General features: G+C 35.5%; 1 protein-coding gene across 1 annotated transcript in view; it reads left to right on the forward strand.

Annotated features, from left to right (window-relative positions):
- Positions 1 to 16,631, forward strand: part of ADAM23 (ADAM metallopeptidase domain 23) — a 183,291-nt gene that overhangs the window by 106,114 nt on the left and 60,546 nt on the right. The window contains exons 7-13 of the mRNA XM_030917093.1: positions 370 to 442; positions 1,214 to 1,287; positions 3,030 to 3,095; positions 10,489 to 10,560; positions 12,995 to 13,158; positions 14,167 to 14,251; positions 15,248 to 15,338. Coding sequence (XP_030772953.1) covers positions 370 to 442; positions 1,214 to 1,287; positions 3,030 to 3,095; positions 10,489 to 10,560; positions 12,995 to 13,158; positions 14,167 to 14,251; positions 15,248 to 15,338 — 625 coding nt within the window. The remainder of the gene's footprint in view (positions 1 to 369; positions 443 to 1,213; positions 1,288 to 3,029; positions 3,096 to 10,488; positions 10,561 to 12,994; positions 13,159 to 14,166; positions 14,252 to 15,247; positions 15,339 to 16,631) is intronic.

The raw sequence follows: 16,631 nt of genomic DNA on the forward strand, positions 1-16,631 counted from the left end.
TTATGGCAAAAGTTGGTGCTTCATTTTAAAAAAATTGCATGTTGAAGGAATATGAAAGCATTCAGCATGTTTTTACATATTTATTGACTTTTTGTGTTTCTTATGAATTTTCCATTTATAGCTTTGAAGAAAGCTAAGATTTAAGAGTAACGAATAACACTATGCTTTTATCTAAACTGGGGCAGTTAGATGATACTCTTTTATGTAAAATTAAGATTTCAATAAGACATACTTCTCACTTTTGATAGCTAAAAAACTGACGTATAAATATTCCCATTTTAGAAGGACGTTAGAGAAAGTTCTAACACTCTTTCATAGAGGCTTGTTCACATCTTGCTTTTTAAATTGCCTGCAATTGTTGTGTTTCAGAAAAGCACAGGTCGACCACATATTATCCAGAAAACCTTGGCGGGACAGTATTCTAAGCAAATGAAGAATCTCAGTAAGTTTTAATTAAATAGCGGTTATATTTTATGTAGTAGGAGCTGTTACTTGGTGGAGCTCAGTAGATATGCAGGCTTGTTGGAAGTGGAATTGGTCTGGTATCTGGGGTGAACATCGTAGATCAGCACTGGAATGAACGGTGGCTCTCAGGTAAAGAGGCATGGAGAGTCATTTCCAATGCAAAGACTAAAACATTAAGGCTGTGAGTAAAGCTGCCTTGGGAACCAGAAAGTGTGGCCAAATTTAGTAGAGTCATTTACAGTGAGGTTCATCCTGAAATTTTCCTGGCAGTTTGCTGCTCTTGAGCCAGCTTGGATTGCCTCCCTCTCATGCTCTGCTCCAGACACATCTTAAGTGTGCTGATGTTGGCAGGAGCTTCTTTTGGATTGTTGGGGCATGTGATTTTATTTCTGTATATTACTGCTGAAAGTTTTTAATAATTTATGCAAAAGCTAATGCCATACATTATTTTGAATGCTAAAATGAATTAGACATAGTAGAATTCTCTCAGATTTTCAAGTATTGTCAAGTGGTTGTATGTCAAATGTGCATCTTCTAATGAATCTTGAACATTATGTTTTCTTGATGTTTGGGACAAAATTACATTTGAACCATCTTCGTGGTCATGAGTGGAATATGATTGGTGTGCTTTTTTTTCACCTTAGTTTGACATATATTATCAGTGCCACCGTTTCTTCATGTAATGTTTTAAAACATACTCCCATCGAAATAAGCATAAAATTTTGATACTAATCTTTCTTTTCCACAGCTATGGAAAGAGGTGACCGGTGGCCCTTTCTATCTGAATTACAGTGGTTGAAAAGAAGGAAGAGAGCAGTGAATGTGAGTGTGGCATTGAGCCTTGGGTGGGGCTGTTTTACTCAGTGAAGTCATGTGCCTATCATCACACAGTATCTAAATGTACCTAAAACAGTTTAGATTTTGGAGACTGTTGTTTAAAAAAGAAAACAATAAACCAAAAAACCCAATGATTTGAGCCTTCTCAGCACACTGCTTTTTATTGATCTCTTTCTGTTAGTGATTCAAACTGATTACAGTAGTCTCTGAACCCTGATGTCATCTAAAGAATGTGTTGTTTTAGCTCTATTTTCAAAGTGTTTTCTGATGATAATTGCAGTACGTTTTATTTTCTGTTTAAAGTACAGCAGACTTTTCTTTCTATATGGCTTATATAGTGTCATATAAAACATTTCTGTTAGTAAAAAATGTAGGGAGAAGAGTTAGGTTTTGAAATGTTGACTAATCACGCTTATTTACATTACTTTCAAATTAAAAACTCTGTTACACCAAACTTTAAAACTGTATGTGTTTTTCAGAACACAGTGAATTTATTTGACTATTAGCAATATAACAGTTTCTAAATAAAAATCATGTAATTGTATAATCAACTACTGTTATATACTTCACATGTATTGATAAACGTATAGGGGCTTTGTAACTGAAATTATGTTTCTGGTCTTTTCATAATAGGCTAGAAAGCTGTAATGATGGGGACTGTTTAGTAATTACATGGTGAATGCTATGTAACTGAGAATTAATTCCACAGCTTATACATTACATGGTAATTTACTAGATAACTTAATGAGTAATTATAGTAGAAATCACACATTTTAGATAATGTTTTGCTGAGTGTATTTTTTTGTGAAAAAAAATAGACCACCAGCCGTCAAAAACTTAGTTCCAGGTTAAATTATCCTCCCTTTCATGAAACTCTTATTATGATGATTATGGATACATTTATTATATATTATATAAGTTATTATAAGAGTTCTTTTGGCTCATTCATAAAGATGTGGTTGGTAATAATAAGTTTTACAGTGGCTGCTGTTCTTTCGCTACAGTCCACCCCATCAAATATAAAGCGATCAATGACTATGTACATGAGGAAAAAAGAGCCACCATTACAATTTTCCACCTGTGAAAAAGAAAGGTCCAAATGAAGGCTAAAATACTTACTCTTAAAGGATTATCTAGTTAATTTAGAAGACTTTAGAATGTAGTAATTGCCAATATTTGTTCCTTTGAGAAGTTGAGCAGTTAAGAATTAGTGTATTATTTTTAGAATTTCACTCTAGTGAGTTAATATTTCTATTTAACTACATTGATACCTGTATCAGCTATACCTGGAAGTAATTATAACTTATGCTGTTCTTATTAAATGAGTTTTACATAGATTTTCATTGACATTTTAAGGAAATACGAATATCTTATCACATGTTAATGTGAAATTGAGATTTGTTTATTTTAACAGAATTATGCTATAATTTTGCTCTAGAATATTTTTACATATAAAAACCATATACAAACAACGTGGACTGTTTTCTATGTTGATAAGTAAGTACCTTAATAATAATATAATATAGTTATTTTCTAAATACTTAAATATATACCTATATTTTATGATCACTTTTTAAAATTTGCCTGACCAACATTCTTCTAAGGTGTTTATAAAGTAGGCAGCAGAGAGTTGTTCTGAAATTCAGTCTTATCTACAACTTAACAGTGAGTGCTAGAGAGATTTTATGTCAGTTATCATTCTGACCATCTATTTTTATTTTCCATAGCCATCACGTGGTATATTTGAAGAAATGAAATATTTGGAACTTATGATTGTTAATGATCACAAAACGGTAAGAATATAGAGTCAGTGGGTTTTAGACCAGATAGCTTACTTAAGAAAGAATACATTTTACTTTATATTTAATCATTACTTTTTACTTATTAACCCCAAGATATTTAGACATGTTAAATGACTTGATTTATTTCTTGGTGTTTGGAGACTCCGCATTTAACAGAATTTTCATAACTCTAAACTTTCCTTATGTTTAATAATTGTAATTGATAGATTTAACTACCTGGCATCTTTTGTCTTCATTTAAAATTCTTATTCTCTGCTTTTCTTCATCTATGTATTTGGTCACTGCTTTCTAATTTTATTCCATGCTTTTGTCCTGCTAATATGTTATTTTTTCTTACTAGTTAATTATGATTATGGTAGATATAATTGTAGGAGGTAAACATATAAAATAAAGGTGTATCTAAAGTGAGTATCTTTGATGACTTACCGTCTTTGAATATTGGAAAGATGAATAATCTCGTGTTAACTTCTGTGGAAGTAAAGTGTGATGGAATATGTCATTTCAGTAACACTTAACAGATGTATGAAAAACATTCCTTGTTCCTCATTTTCCCCTCTTGAAGATACAATAGAAACTCTGTTAACTATACTTAACCATTTCCTGTATAAAATTACTTGCCTGAAGCCCAGAAGAGTCTTGGTCATTAGGCTACATACTAGTACACTTAATCCTAGTGGTGTGCTGGTAAATTTTAACACCTAGCTCTCTTGATTTATAATGTTTGCTGATATCTGTGGTGTAAATATTGCCACCATAGCTGATTTCAAGCTATCAAAGTGAGATCACTGATGAGGAGTTAGGAGAGGATATATCTAGTTGGCTGTTGTGATCTGATGGGAGCTGGCTCCAGCAACCACTGCCACACTCCCCAGACTGTTTAGGCCAGTTGTAATCTCTGTTGTAGTTATGTGATTGAACTTTAAAAGTTATATACACTAAGGCAAAAAGTACTTGTTTTTATCAAAACAAAGTTGCACTTCTGAAAAGACTATATAGATGAGAATCTTTTTAAAATGCATAGAAGGCCAGGCGCGGTGGCTCAAGCCTGTAATCCCAGCACTTTGGGAGGCCGAGATGGGCGGATCACGAGGTCAGGAGATTGAGACCATCCTGGCTAACACAGTGAAAACCCGTCTCTACTAAAAACATGCAAAAAACTAGCCGGGCGAGGTGGCGGGAGCCTGTAGTCCCAGCTGCTTCGGAGGCTGAGGCAGGAGAATGGCATGAACCTGGGAGGCAGAGCTTGCAGTGAGCTGAGATCCGGCCACTGCACTCCAGCCTGGGCGACAGAGCGAGACTCCGTCTCAACAACAACAACAAAAAAAAAAAAAAAAAAAAAAAAAAGCATAGAAATCAGGTATTGGTGACAAACTTATGAAAGATTGGAACAAAAATTGAAATTGTTTTGCAAGTATCTTTAAGTCCTTGTTTTACTTTAAGGAAACCAAAATTAGATTAGTACATGATATGATAAGGTTGTGCTTCATGCTAAATGATGTGAAATTCTAATTAGCAGACCCTACTCAGAGAAGGCCTTAAAATTATAAATTTAAAAAAATAGTGACTTAATTTATATTTAAACTTTTAAGTTTCTACTTTAATGGATGTTTTTCATTAACTATCAGTTTAATTGTGTTGAATATAAAGTTTTTCAATAGAATACCTCTGACTTTTGTATGCACATTTATTTTCTATTCCAGTTGCCTTTAAACATATTGTTTGAGATGTTAGTAAGAAGCAAAATTTATCAGAACACTTATAATTTAAGAGAGGTCCTTTTTGGTGGAAAGGAAAGCCAGATGCATAGGCAGTTGTTTTAGACAATAAAGGCTAAAATATGAGTTTCTGAAGCACTTTAATTTGCTTGAAACCCCAAGATAGTTTTTTTATCTGAATTATTTTTGTTGATTGGAACATTGAGATTTTTTTCCCAGCTGATTCTCAATCTTGAGCATTGTGGCGTGTTGTGAAATTATGGCTTTTGAAGCCTAAACTTTTTTCAACATCCATTATATAAATACTTTTAGAGTAGTGGAAATAATAATTAAGATATATACAATGTCTTTGAATACACAAAGTACATTCTCAAATAGCTGTTAATCTGTAGAATCTGTTCTCAAACCTTTACTTGCAATTCCAAATCTCTTGTTCTACCATAATATATCAGGAAAGTACATGAAGCTATCAATCAAAAGAGCAAATCTCAGTAACTGTGCAAAATAGGAAACAATTACTATTAACTGTTAATTACAATTAAACAGTTACAGTTTTTTGGTAATTGTTAAAACAACATGTTTTTTGAATTTATTTTTTAACCCTTCTCAATGGTAAACGTTTAAATAACCTTATTCTTATGAATAATAAAATAGCACACTTCTTAAAATACTATTTTATATGTAGAAAATTTCTACACACTCTGTCACATGTTCTGTGATAAAGTTCCTTATTTAGGCTATCACATCTTTTAAGGGTAAATTTTGATCATTCATTTTATTATTGTTAGTATTATTATTATTGTTACTATTTTGAGATAGGTTCTCACTCTCACCCAGGCTGGAGTGCAGTGGTCCAATCTCAGCTCGGCGCAACCTGCGCCTCCGCAGCTCAAGTGATCCTCCCATTTTAGCTTCCCAAGTAGCTGGGACTATAGGCGCATATGACCATGCCTGGCTATTTTTTGTATTTTTTTTTTTTTTTTTTTGTAGAAACTGGGTTTCACCATATTGCTTAGGCTGGTGTTGAACTCCTGGACTCAAGTAATCCCTCTGCTTCGACCTCCAAAAGTGCTGGGATTGCTGGCTTGAACCACCATGCCTGGCCTTTTATTATTGTTAAAATGGGTGAGAAGTAGGCTTGATATGGTCATCTGTTTTTGAAACAAGAAATTAGAATTGTAGTTTGTACTGATAAATTTAGAGGGAATAGATGTTTAGAAAGAATAAAAAGGCTGCTTGTGGTGGCTCACACCTATAATCGCAGCACTTTGGGAGTCCAAGGCAGGTGGATCACTTGAGGTAAGGAGTTTGAGACCAGCCTGGCAATAGTGAAACCCCATCTCTACTTAAAAAATATATATATATACATATATATATATATATATATATAGAATTAGCCAGATGTGGTGGTGTGTACCTGTAATCCCAGCTACTCGGGAGGCTGAGACAGGAGAATTGCTTGAACCTGAGAGGTAGAGGTTGCACTGAGTCAAGATTGCGCCACTGCACTCCAGCCTGGGTGACAGAGTGAGACTCTGTCTCAAGAAAAGGAAAGCTTTTATTTTTGAGTGGTAATAATGCCTCAAATAGAAATTACCTAAGATTTCTGGTATTTAAAGAAATAGTGGCCGGGCGCGGTGGCTCAAGCCTGTAATCCCAGCACTTTGGGAGGCCGAGACGGGCGGATCACAAGGTCAGGAGATCGAGACCATCCTGGCTAACACAGTGAAACCCCGTCTCTACTAAAAAAATACAAAAACTAGCCGGGCGAGGTGGCGGGCGCCTGTAGTCCCAGCTACTCGGGAGGCTGAGGCAGGAGAATGGCGTAAACCCGAGAGGCGGAGCTTGCAGTGAGCTGAGATCCAGCCACAGCACTCCAGTACGGGCGACAGAGCGAGACTCCGCCTCAAAAAAAAAAAAAAAAAAAAAAGAAATAGTACTTCTCGGCAGATAGAAATAAGTATATTCCTTTTGAAGCTTTAAGACAAAGTTACATTCTAATCCATAATAGTCCCAAATACACGTCATTTTATAAGAATTTTTTTTTTGAGAGCTGAAAAAAATTTTTTTGAGGTATGCTTTCTATGAGATGAAGGTTGTTTTTAAATTTGATTGCCACTTCGTAGTATATCAGAACTTACTGGATCAAAGTACTTAAATTCATACGTTAAGAGTCAAACCGAACTAAAATAATTAATACATATGTTTCTGAATATTTGGAGATTTGCTTCTGGGCTTTAGGATAATCATTTCACTGAGAGTACTCATCTTACAATCTTTATACTGTACGATCCAGAATAGTTATTTTGATAATTCTCACCTTCGAGTTGAAAATCAAATTCTAATTTATTTTTTTTTCAGAAGAGTTTTCTTAAGGATTGCATGTGTTCAGGAAGGAAAAGCAAATTTGTCAGTTTAAATAAAGATTGTTTTAAACTGATCAGAAAATGTGAAAGTAAGTTTTATCATAAATGGTGATTACATATTTTTCTTTATATGCAGAATTAGTTCTAATTCACGCAGGAAATAGAAACATTCTGCCTACATTTGCATTCAAGCTTGTCCCTTTAATTCAGAGTGATTTAACATTGGCTGTCTGAAAAAAAATGCAGATATCTTATTTTTAATAGGTGTCACATTATCAGTGGCTTTCCATTAGAAAAGAAAAATCCCTCAATTTGGTAAAAAGCATCTTAGTACCTGGCTGGTAGAACCTCATTTGCAAGCCCATTATAGCCTTGATAAGAGTCTGCAAACATGTCTTTGAGCAGCTTAAGTTAATAAATATTAAAAACCTTATTCTAATAGAAAATTGGTTGAGATTTTTAAAGTGCATGAAAAGCAAATGTTTTGCTTACGTTTTTTGCTACATTCTTAACTATGCATCAATAAATGTAAATATGTGAGGATAATGTAAATATTTTTCAATTTAAACCTCACTTAGTTTTCCTTACTTAAAAACCATTACATTTTGTATACACCTAACAAATGTTGAGTTCTCACTAATAATCATGATTTGTTAGGAATATACATGAGCTGTTTAATAGGAATTGTTAACTGAACCAGCTTACCTCCTCTCTCAACCTAGAGACTAGAAGGATTTAAATTCCAGCTGTGTGATCTTGAGTAAATTATTTGGGGGTAGCAAATATTTGTTTCAGGAGAAACACTTGCAGTTTCTACTAAACCTTAGGTGTCCAATTAAATGGCACTTCAAGTTAACAAATCTAGTGGTCATTGTACTGTCCTTGTCTTACTCTCTCAGCGGTATTGGACACAGTTGATTACCCTCTTTTTTTGAAAATTTTGTTTCATCTCTTGGCTTCTGTGACACAGTGGCTCTCTCACCTCACTGGCTATTTCTAACAAGTCTTTAAAATCTGACATCTTGAATTATGTGAGTGCCCCAGGGCTTGGTTCAGGGCTGTCTTCTGTTTCTTTACTGTCTACCTAAGTAACAACTTCCAGTCTCAAGTCTTTAAGTGGGATCATGACTTTAAATTCGTTACTCTCTACTTTTAGCTCTAGCCCTCTAAATTCTGTACTCGTATATAGAACTGCCTGTTTGATATCTCTACTTCAGTATCGATTTGAATAGAACTTCTGAATCAGAACTCTTAGTTCCCTAGTCCTAAACTTCTCTTCTCCTAGTCTTTCTTATTATTGTAAGTGGCACCACAATCCCCCATCTATTTAGGTTCAAGTTCACAACCTAAAAATTATCTTTTAATTCTCTTTCCTCACCTTCCACATCCTATACATCCTCCAGTTGTGGGAGCTCTACCCTTATAGTAGTTCTTGAATTCACTAACTTCTCTCTACAGTTGTTTAGCCTCCATTATCTCTTACCTGGACTATTGCAGTAGCTTCCCAACAGGTATCTCTGCTTCCATTCTTGGCACTCTCTAATTTACTTAACAATGGCAGGTAGAATAATTTTTCTAAAAAGAAAATCAGAGGATTGAAAATTACAAATATGAAATAAATTTAAAACGTTACACTTTGATAGACTTTTAAAAGACCTCATTTTATTAATTTTTAAAACTTGAAATGTTTTAAGACTTGTCACGTTTTCTTTCAATCCACAATTCAGTGGAACCAGAACATTTTCATCACCCCAGAGGAACTTAATGTTAATATTTTTGCCTTTACTCTTAAGTGTATCTTGGAAAATTTTCAGCTTGTGGAATTTGCTAGGTAACTTAAAATGCTGAGCTATCTATAGAAACTTCTTTATGCCAAGTTTACAAAATGTGTTAAATGCCTGAATAATTTTAGATTAATAGGATGTTTTATGACCCAGTTATATGCACACATTTACAGTTTACTTTAAAAGAGCACAAATACAGACAATCTGGGTCAGATTATGATGTACAGTAGTAGCAATAACATAAACAGTAATAGTAATATTATACCAACAGTTATGTATTAATGAATACTATAATACTAATAGCAGAATATTTCTTTAGCATTTATTATGGGTAATCAGTGTTTTCGTTGTTACAAAAAATAAACATTGAGATATATATATTCTTTGTTTAAAAAACAGAGAAAGAATGAAATGAAGGGAATCTGACAAAGTTACAGGGTGTGAATGGGCAAATGAAAGAATTTTCTAATGTAGAAATATTTTGAATCTTTATGAAAGATGCATTATTTTCATAATTATAATTGAAGATAAATGTCAAAGACTTGTGCAAACCTGAATCAGTGGTTTTAAGTAGGTTTTTTTTTCCTTAGTGTTGTAGAAATAACAGTAGCCTCATGGACCAGTAGAGGGCATGATCTTCCTATGGTAGACTTCAGTTTTCAGATGTCATCTTGAAGACATATTAAGCAAAGTGTACTACTCCTTGCTTAAATCGTAGCCCTCTAGATGTATTGTAGAATTACTCTATTAATTTACTTTCCTTTATTTCTTAAATAAACATAAACAATCATAAACTCTCAGCACACTTCATTTTTACTTTTTGTCTTCTCTTTGTTTTGACTTTGAGCAGTCAAAAGCAAATAGCTTCATTTGGAGGAGGCATTCCTCTGAAAGGATACACTGGATGCCTGGCAAATGCTGTCCATATCATGGACAGTATCTAAAGTGCTGAACAAAGACATTTTCTTGATCGGTGCGTGGCCTTGAATTTAAAGTGAGAAAAGTGGGTTAAGCCATTTGTGTGAGCTACAAAATGTTATTTAAATGAAAACAAAAGGATCGAATTTGTAGACGTTAAGATTAAATTAAAAACTTACTTTTTTAGGTATAAAGCTTCTCATATTGATTTCCATAGGCCCTTACTATTATTCAGAACATGATAGGTTTTTTTGTTTGTTGTTTGTTTTTTTGAAAAAAATGTTGTAAAGACACGGATCTCACTGTGTTGCTTAGGCTGGTCTCAAACCCCTGGCGTCAAGCAATCCTCCAGCCTCCACCTGCCAAAGTGTTGGGATTACAGTTGTGAGCCATGCTGCCCAGCTAACATCATGTTTTAGATAGTCAAAGTTTTGCCACCTAACAGAGAAATAACACCACCAAATCCGATATACCACAAACTAAATTATATATTTTTAAATCAATATTTCTACTATTGCTGAGATATTTCTGCTTTTACAGAATTTTGAAATTTATTATTCACTTATGATTTGGCAGTGACTGGTATATATTTCCCCCCTAGTATAAGAAGCATCGCTCTTCTCATGCACATACCAACAACTTTGCAAAGTCTGTGGTCAACCTTGTGGATTCTGTAAGTATCCCGGTTTTCTTGAATTTGTGTGCCAAGATGGAATGGTTTATCTCTGTTTGCTTACTTGTACTTTTGGTATTTCTTGAGCAAATTTAAAAATACAGTCCTGAAGCTCATCTGGCTAAGGAATTATAGGATGGTCCACTTGACAGAGTAGTGCTCTGAGAGTTTCAGATGACTGAGTTATTCCCGGAATCCCAAAGGTACATTAGTGTTGCTTCTAAGTCGTGTCTGTACATTATTGCCCCCAGCCTATGGAGGACAAAAACAGCGGAGAAATAGCTACCAAAATCTATTTGCTATTATACTTGGCAAATGAGACTTTTTAAAGAAACAATTGGGCTTTTCTTAAATATATGGTGGTAACAGAGAAGAAAAAATGGATTGAGGCGGAGTATGTTTGGAGAATATAGGTAATACCAAAAAAATTTTTTTTTTGAGGATACAAATATATTTTCTTAGTGTTCCATTGATGTGATATTTCACACTTGATTTCTAGATGATGGAAATAAGTGCAGTCCCCAAATACAACTAATTTGGAATAATAAAATATATATCTCCTTACAAAGACTTCTAACTGTACAAATCTTTAATATTGATATGTGTTCCTCCTTATTTTGTGAATTACAGAAAATGGTTAAGATTTTCTTCCTTTTTCCTGTCTTAGGTTAGAGCTCTATAGATATGAACATTATACATTATGTTCCAATGAATAATTCAGTTGACTAGTCAGAAATTAAATATAGAATACTACTTCATATGTTGTAATATAAAGTGCTATTTTGCTCAGCTAAATATATTTTTATCTGGTATTTTATTGTGTGTTCCCTCTTAAATGGGAAAAAAACCCCACCATTTTTCATAAATTGCCAAATATCTAAATGATATTTATTTACTCCAAAGAGCTGCCTTCTTTTCTGCGTTTTAAGCAGTCCACAAACCTCCAATCATGTAAATACTCATAACATACATATGTTATGTACCTGGTGGGCACAGCTGCACAAAAGTATAACATGAGTGGATGTACATCGAGTATCTCATATAGAGTTAGGATTGCACCTCAGAGCCAATTTATACCCCGTTTATTAATTTTCTTTAATTTCAGCCCTTGTCTATCTTCTCAGAGGAAAACTACAAGTGAATATGGAAAAGAGAATCTTAAACACATCTTTTCCCCTGCAAAAGCTGTTTACTTGGTAGCATCTCTGAATTAGTTGTTTCAAGATGATTGAATAGAATCACATCATGCAAAGTGTAATTTTTATTTTGGGTGACCACATCAGGTTCTGAAACTGACCACTAATTTTTAAAAGACATTACATTTAACTTGTTTTTGTTGTCAAGTCATTATATAATAGCTTCACTTTGATTTAGGCATAATGGTGTTCCCCTTCTTCAGTGTGTTGAAAGATCATCCTTTTTTTTTTTTTTTTTTTTAAGACGGAGTCTCACTCTGTCCCCCAGGCTGGAGTGCAGTGGCGTGATCTCAGCTCACTGCAAGCTCTGCCTCCCAGGTTCATGCCATTCTCCTGCCTCAGCCTCCGGAGTAGCTGGGCCTACAGGCGCCTGCCACCACACCTGGCTAATTGTTTTGTATTTTTAGTAGAGACAGGGTTTCACCGTGTTAGCCAGGTTGGTCTGGATCTCCTGACCTCATGATCCGCCCGTCTCAGCCTCCCAAAGTGCTGGGATTACAGGCGTGAGCCACCAAACCCGGCCCATTGTTTTCTTAATTAGTTTGAAAATAGGGCAAAATGACAGCATTCATTGAAGTCTCTTGATTGTGTGAATTGTTTAGCTACTGGGCCAAAAGTAGAGACAGAGCAGGAAGGGAACAATTTAAATATTGTGGGTGATGCCACCCTGTGGTGAGAATGAGATGAGTGATAGGGATCTGCTCTTTTTTAGCCTCAGATCATTGAGTCTCTCAATCTCTCCCAGTGCTATTTTACTTTTCATAAAATATGACCTCCAAGGGCATGCCAGCTATATTGTTTGGTGCTTATCTGGAGATTTAATGATCCATGCCAATCCAGCAGGAATAAATGGTTGCCCTGCACTTACTCAGAACTGGTATATCAGGCTCCAACCTGTTACCTGATATGAGATTTGAAAGGGTGATTTTATGAACGATGTTTTAAATTTATGTCCTGGCTTTAGAATCCTTACTGTCTCTCCCTAGGACGGTGAATGTATTGCTCTGGGATCGAAATAACCCTGTAGGAGAATTGAAACCAAATTGTGTGATTGTTCTTTCTTTATTTTTGCTCTTGGAAAAAAGAAAGGAAAAGAAGATTCTATATATCGGGCTAATGATGACCCCATGTTCTCCTCTCACCTCCCCCTTCCTGTCCTTCCACTGACTCTGACTCACTGATCGTGCATGTTTGACCCAGTGTTTTCCTCCTGCACCTGTCCTGTTGTATACCCTCAGATTTACAAGGAGCAGCTCAACACCAGGGTTGTCCTGGTGGCTGTAGAGACATGGACTGAGAGGGATCAGATTGACATCACCACCAACCCTGTGCAGATGCTCCATGAGTTCTCAAAATACCGGCAGCGCATTAGGCAGCATGCTGATGCTGTGCACCTCATCTCGTATGTACTCATTTCAGCCTTTATTGTAGTCTTTGGTCTGACATTTGTCCTTATCCCTTTTTTGGTTCAGTTAAGTTAAATATCAGAAAATAGTGACTTGAACAAGATTGCTGTGGGTTCCTTTGTCTGTTAGATAAGAAGCATGGAGTTAGGATATCCAGTGCTGGGGTGCTGGTGGTTCTGTAGTCGTAATGTCTGCCTTTAGAGCCCATAACTTCCATCCTGAAGGTCAGCTCACAGTCTAGGATGCCTGCTGGCCCTCCAGCCTTCATTACTGGCAGCGGGCGTGACATGTCGGGAGAAGGGCAAAAGGGTACTCCTTCCAGCCAAGCTGACTGCTGTAAAGCAAGTTTCCTGAAAGCTTACACATGTCTGTTTCGTGAACAAATCATTTGCTAGGTGGTAGTCACATGGGCCACACCTAGCTACAAGAGAGGCTAGCAAATATAGTCCTTTTAGATGAACCATTCAGTTGAGTTTCCACTACCAAGGAAAAGGGGTTCCATACTTTCTTTTTAATATAATAAGCTATTCTCTTCCTCAATCATGGCAAAGCTATTTTCAGATAGTCCTCTAAGGTTCTGTCCTGGAATCAAACCAACCAAACTACTCCTTCTTTTTCTCCCACCATTATCCTTTACTTCCTGTTTTTTCAGTCTTTAATCAGCAATTTTTAATAATCAGCAATATTAATTCCTTTTAATCACTATTAGATATTTGCTACTAGAAAAAAGTCAAGAGCTGTGTCTGTTTATCTTGGTGTTTTTAATTCCTGTGCTAGTACATGATGCTTAGTAGGTACTTGGTGCTTGCTCAATTGAAATTATTTAACATAACAAATTTAAAGGTGATTATGTCATAAATTTTAAGGTATTTGAAATACAGTTTTTGATTTCTTGGAGGAGGATGGTTTGGGGGTGTTCCATGTAGGAGGGTAGACATATTTTGGGAGAGTATGAAATGATGGTCCACCACGTTGGTTTTCTCATAGCACTGCTTTTTCTTAAGGCGGGTGACATTTCACTATAAGAGAAGCAGTCTGAGTTACTTTGGAGGTGTCTGTTCTCGCACAAGAGGAGTTGGTGTGAATGAGGTAAATTTTACCAATTAAAGTAGAGCTTCATCTTTGTATCTGTTCTCTTTTTTCCCTATGGCCCAGTTTATATACTTTCTTGTGCTTGTTTAGAATGATGACATGGCAAATGTAGCACGAGTGGCTTATGTTATTAATAAATAGAACCCAACGTGGTCCTTTTGGTTCATAGTGATGTATTTTGGTATCATAATGACAGTTTTTCCTATATATCAGGCAAATGCAGCTGAAGATTGGCCTAGAGACTTTTAGGCCTCTGTAGATAAAGATGTTAAGCTCTTAGAAGCTTATTAATCCTTCCCTGACTTTTTTTTTGTTATAATGCTCCTCTGTCCATGTTAAATTTAACTCATTAAAATCAAAGGATTTCTGATATCAGTACTGTAGCTTTTTTTCTCCCTATGTATATGTTTTCATTTTCATGCCTTCTACCTACCTATCTGTAGAATGAACTCAAACACCTATTTCCTTAATCTCATTGTTTGGATTTTAATACTTTCAGTTTTATAAAGGAAATTCTTAATTGGTAACAGCACCGAAAAAGCATACCCAACTATATCTAAACTCTTGTCAATACTGAAATATATTATACCAGGTTATCTCAGTAGCCTGCAATTAGCCTGGAATAATATTGGAGTATATTATACCAGGTTATCCCAGTAGCCCATTTAGTGGGTACCTCTCTTGACATATTTTAGTAAGTTGAATTTATTCTTAGTTTGGTATAAGTTGAATTGGAGCACAGCCTTTTGTGACTTGTATTTTATGTTTCAATGTGAGAGCTTCAAATTCTGAGAGATATCACATAGTAAGAGGGGCTTTCTGCTTCTTGGGCCCAGTTGTAAAGAGGAGGTGAGAAGTAGCATATGCCATCTTTAGATACTGACAGGCTCTTCTTAGGGAACTGAGAAGATTTGTGGTAACAATTAAGAAATAATAACTAGCTTTGTGCACTCTCTCAAATGTCTCCCACACACTTTCAACTCTGAAAAACAGTATGGTCTTCCAATGGCAGTGGCACAAGTATTATCGCAGAGCCTGGCTCAAAACCTTGGAATCCAATGGGAACCTTCTAGCAGAAAGCCAAGTATGTACATTGACCTTCTTACTCACTTTCATGTGCCATTCTGTCTGTATAATGCATGTCTAGTCAATAAATAAATATTTTTCATTCCAGTCATTATAGTTTAATTGTAGGATATCTCCTTCCTCTAAAATATTTAGAAAATAAGCAACTTAAGGTAATTTTTAATCTGTTTAGGTTGTAAAAATTTCCCTTTCAAAATGCATAAAATCATACACAGTTTCTCTGGGAATGAGTCAGCTCTTTCTCACACTGCAGAATGTGGGGATGGGAGCAGGGAATACTCTCACACTCGGGGTTCTAGCAGCTGAGCAGACACACAAGGTGCTAGATTAAGCTCCATCACAAGCTTAATAAGTTCACAGTTGGATTGGGAAATAGCTTAGATCTAGAGTCAAAGAGAGTTCATCTTTAAACTCTAATGAAAGTTACCCACCTTGTCCCATCAGAAAAGTTGGAGAAAAAGGCTTTGCAAGGGAAGACCCTGCCCCAGAGCCTTTTAAGCCTGGGAACAGACGGTAGAGGATAGGATTCTCCTCTAGTGGGCCAGGCAGGTCCAAAAGGGAGAGCAAATAGGGCCACACATCCCACCCATAAAAAACATAGCTGGTGACTGTTAGGTATCACTTTTTCATTAATCAGATGAGAGGTAGATAGAAAGGGCTAATTTTCTAGTGGGCAAAGGGTCTAGGGCTCACAGTAATTTGAAGGGTCCATGAAAAATGTTAATTTCTTTTAAAATCAGAATAAAATTCAACCCAGATTGTATTTATCTTTATACCAACACAATGGTAAAATATAATTTTTAATACATTTTTGTGGCAGCGGGCAACGACCTAATGCAATCCTGTGAAAAGAGAGACCAGTGTGTTCACTCATATTATTCACTTAACTAGAAATTAGGTGAAAGTCCCTTCATATTTTTTGAAAATATGAGACACTGGGAGTAAAGGTCTCACTTGTCACCCCAACCTCTCCAGAGAAGAAAAGGACAAAATCTACCTTAATACTATTCTGTATTTTATATTCTTTTTTCATTAATGCATAATATTGTGGAAAATTGAAACAAATTATATATACACAGGCTTCTCAATTCCCTTTATGGGTACATTAAAATAGTCATCACAAGTGTCTGGTGGCATTTCACAAACCTCTGCAAACTTCCATTGACTGTCTTTCTCAGAGTGTTTGTTTTCCCAGGAAACACCTAGTACACATTAAAGGAAGTGTTTAGAGTTTCACCATCTGGCATATTCACCTTAAAACCAGAAAGGTATATGACCAGGTTTAGGCCAA

The sequence above is a fragment of the Rhinopithecus roxellana genome, chromosome 14 (genome assembly GCF_007565055.1).
Source record: "Rhinopithecus roxellana isolate Shanxi Qingling chromosome 14, ASM756505v1, whole genome shotgun sequence".
Classification (NCBI taxonomy): domain Eukaryota; kingdom Metazoa; phylum Chordata; class Mammalia; order Primates; family Cercopithecidae; genus Rhinopithecus; species Rhinopithecus roxellana.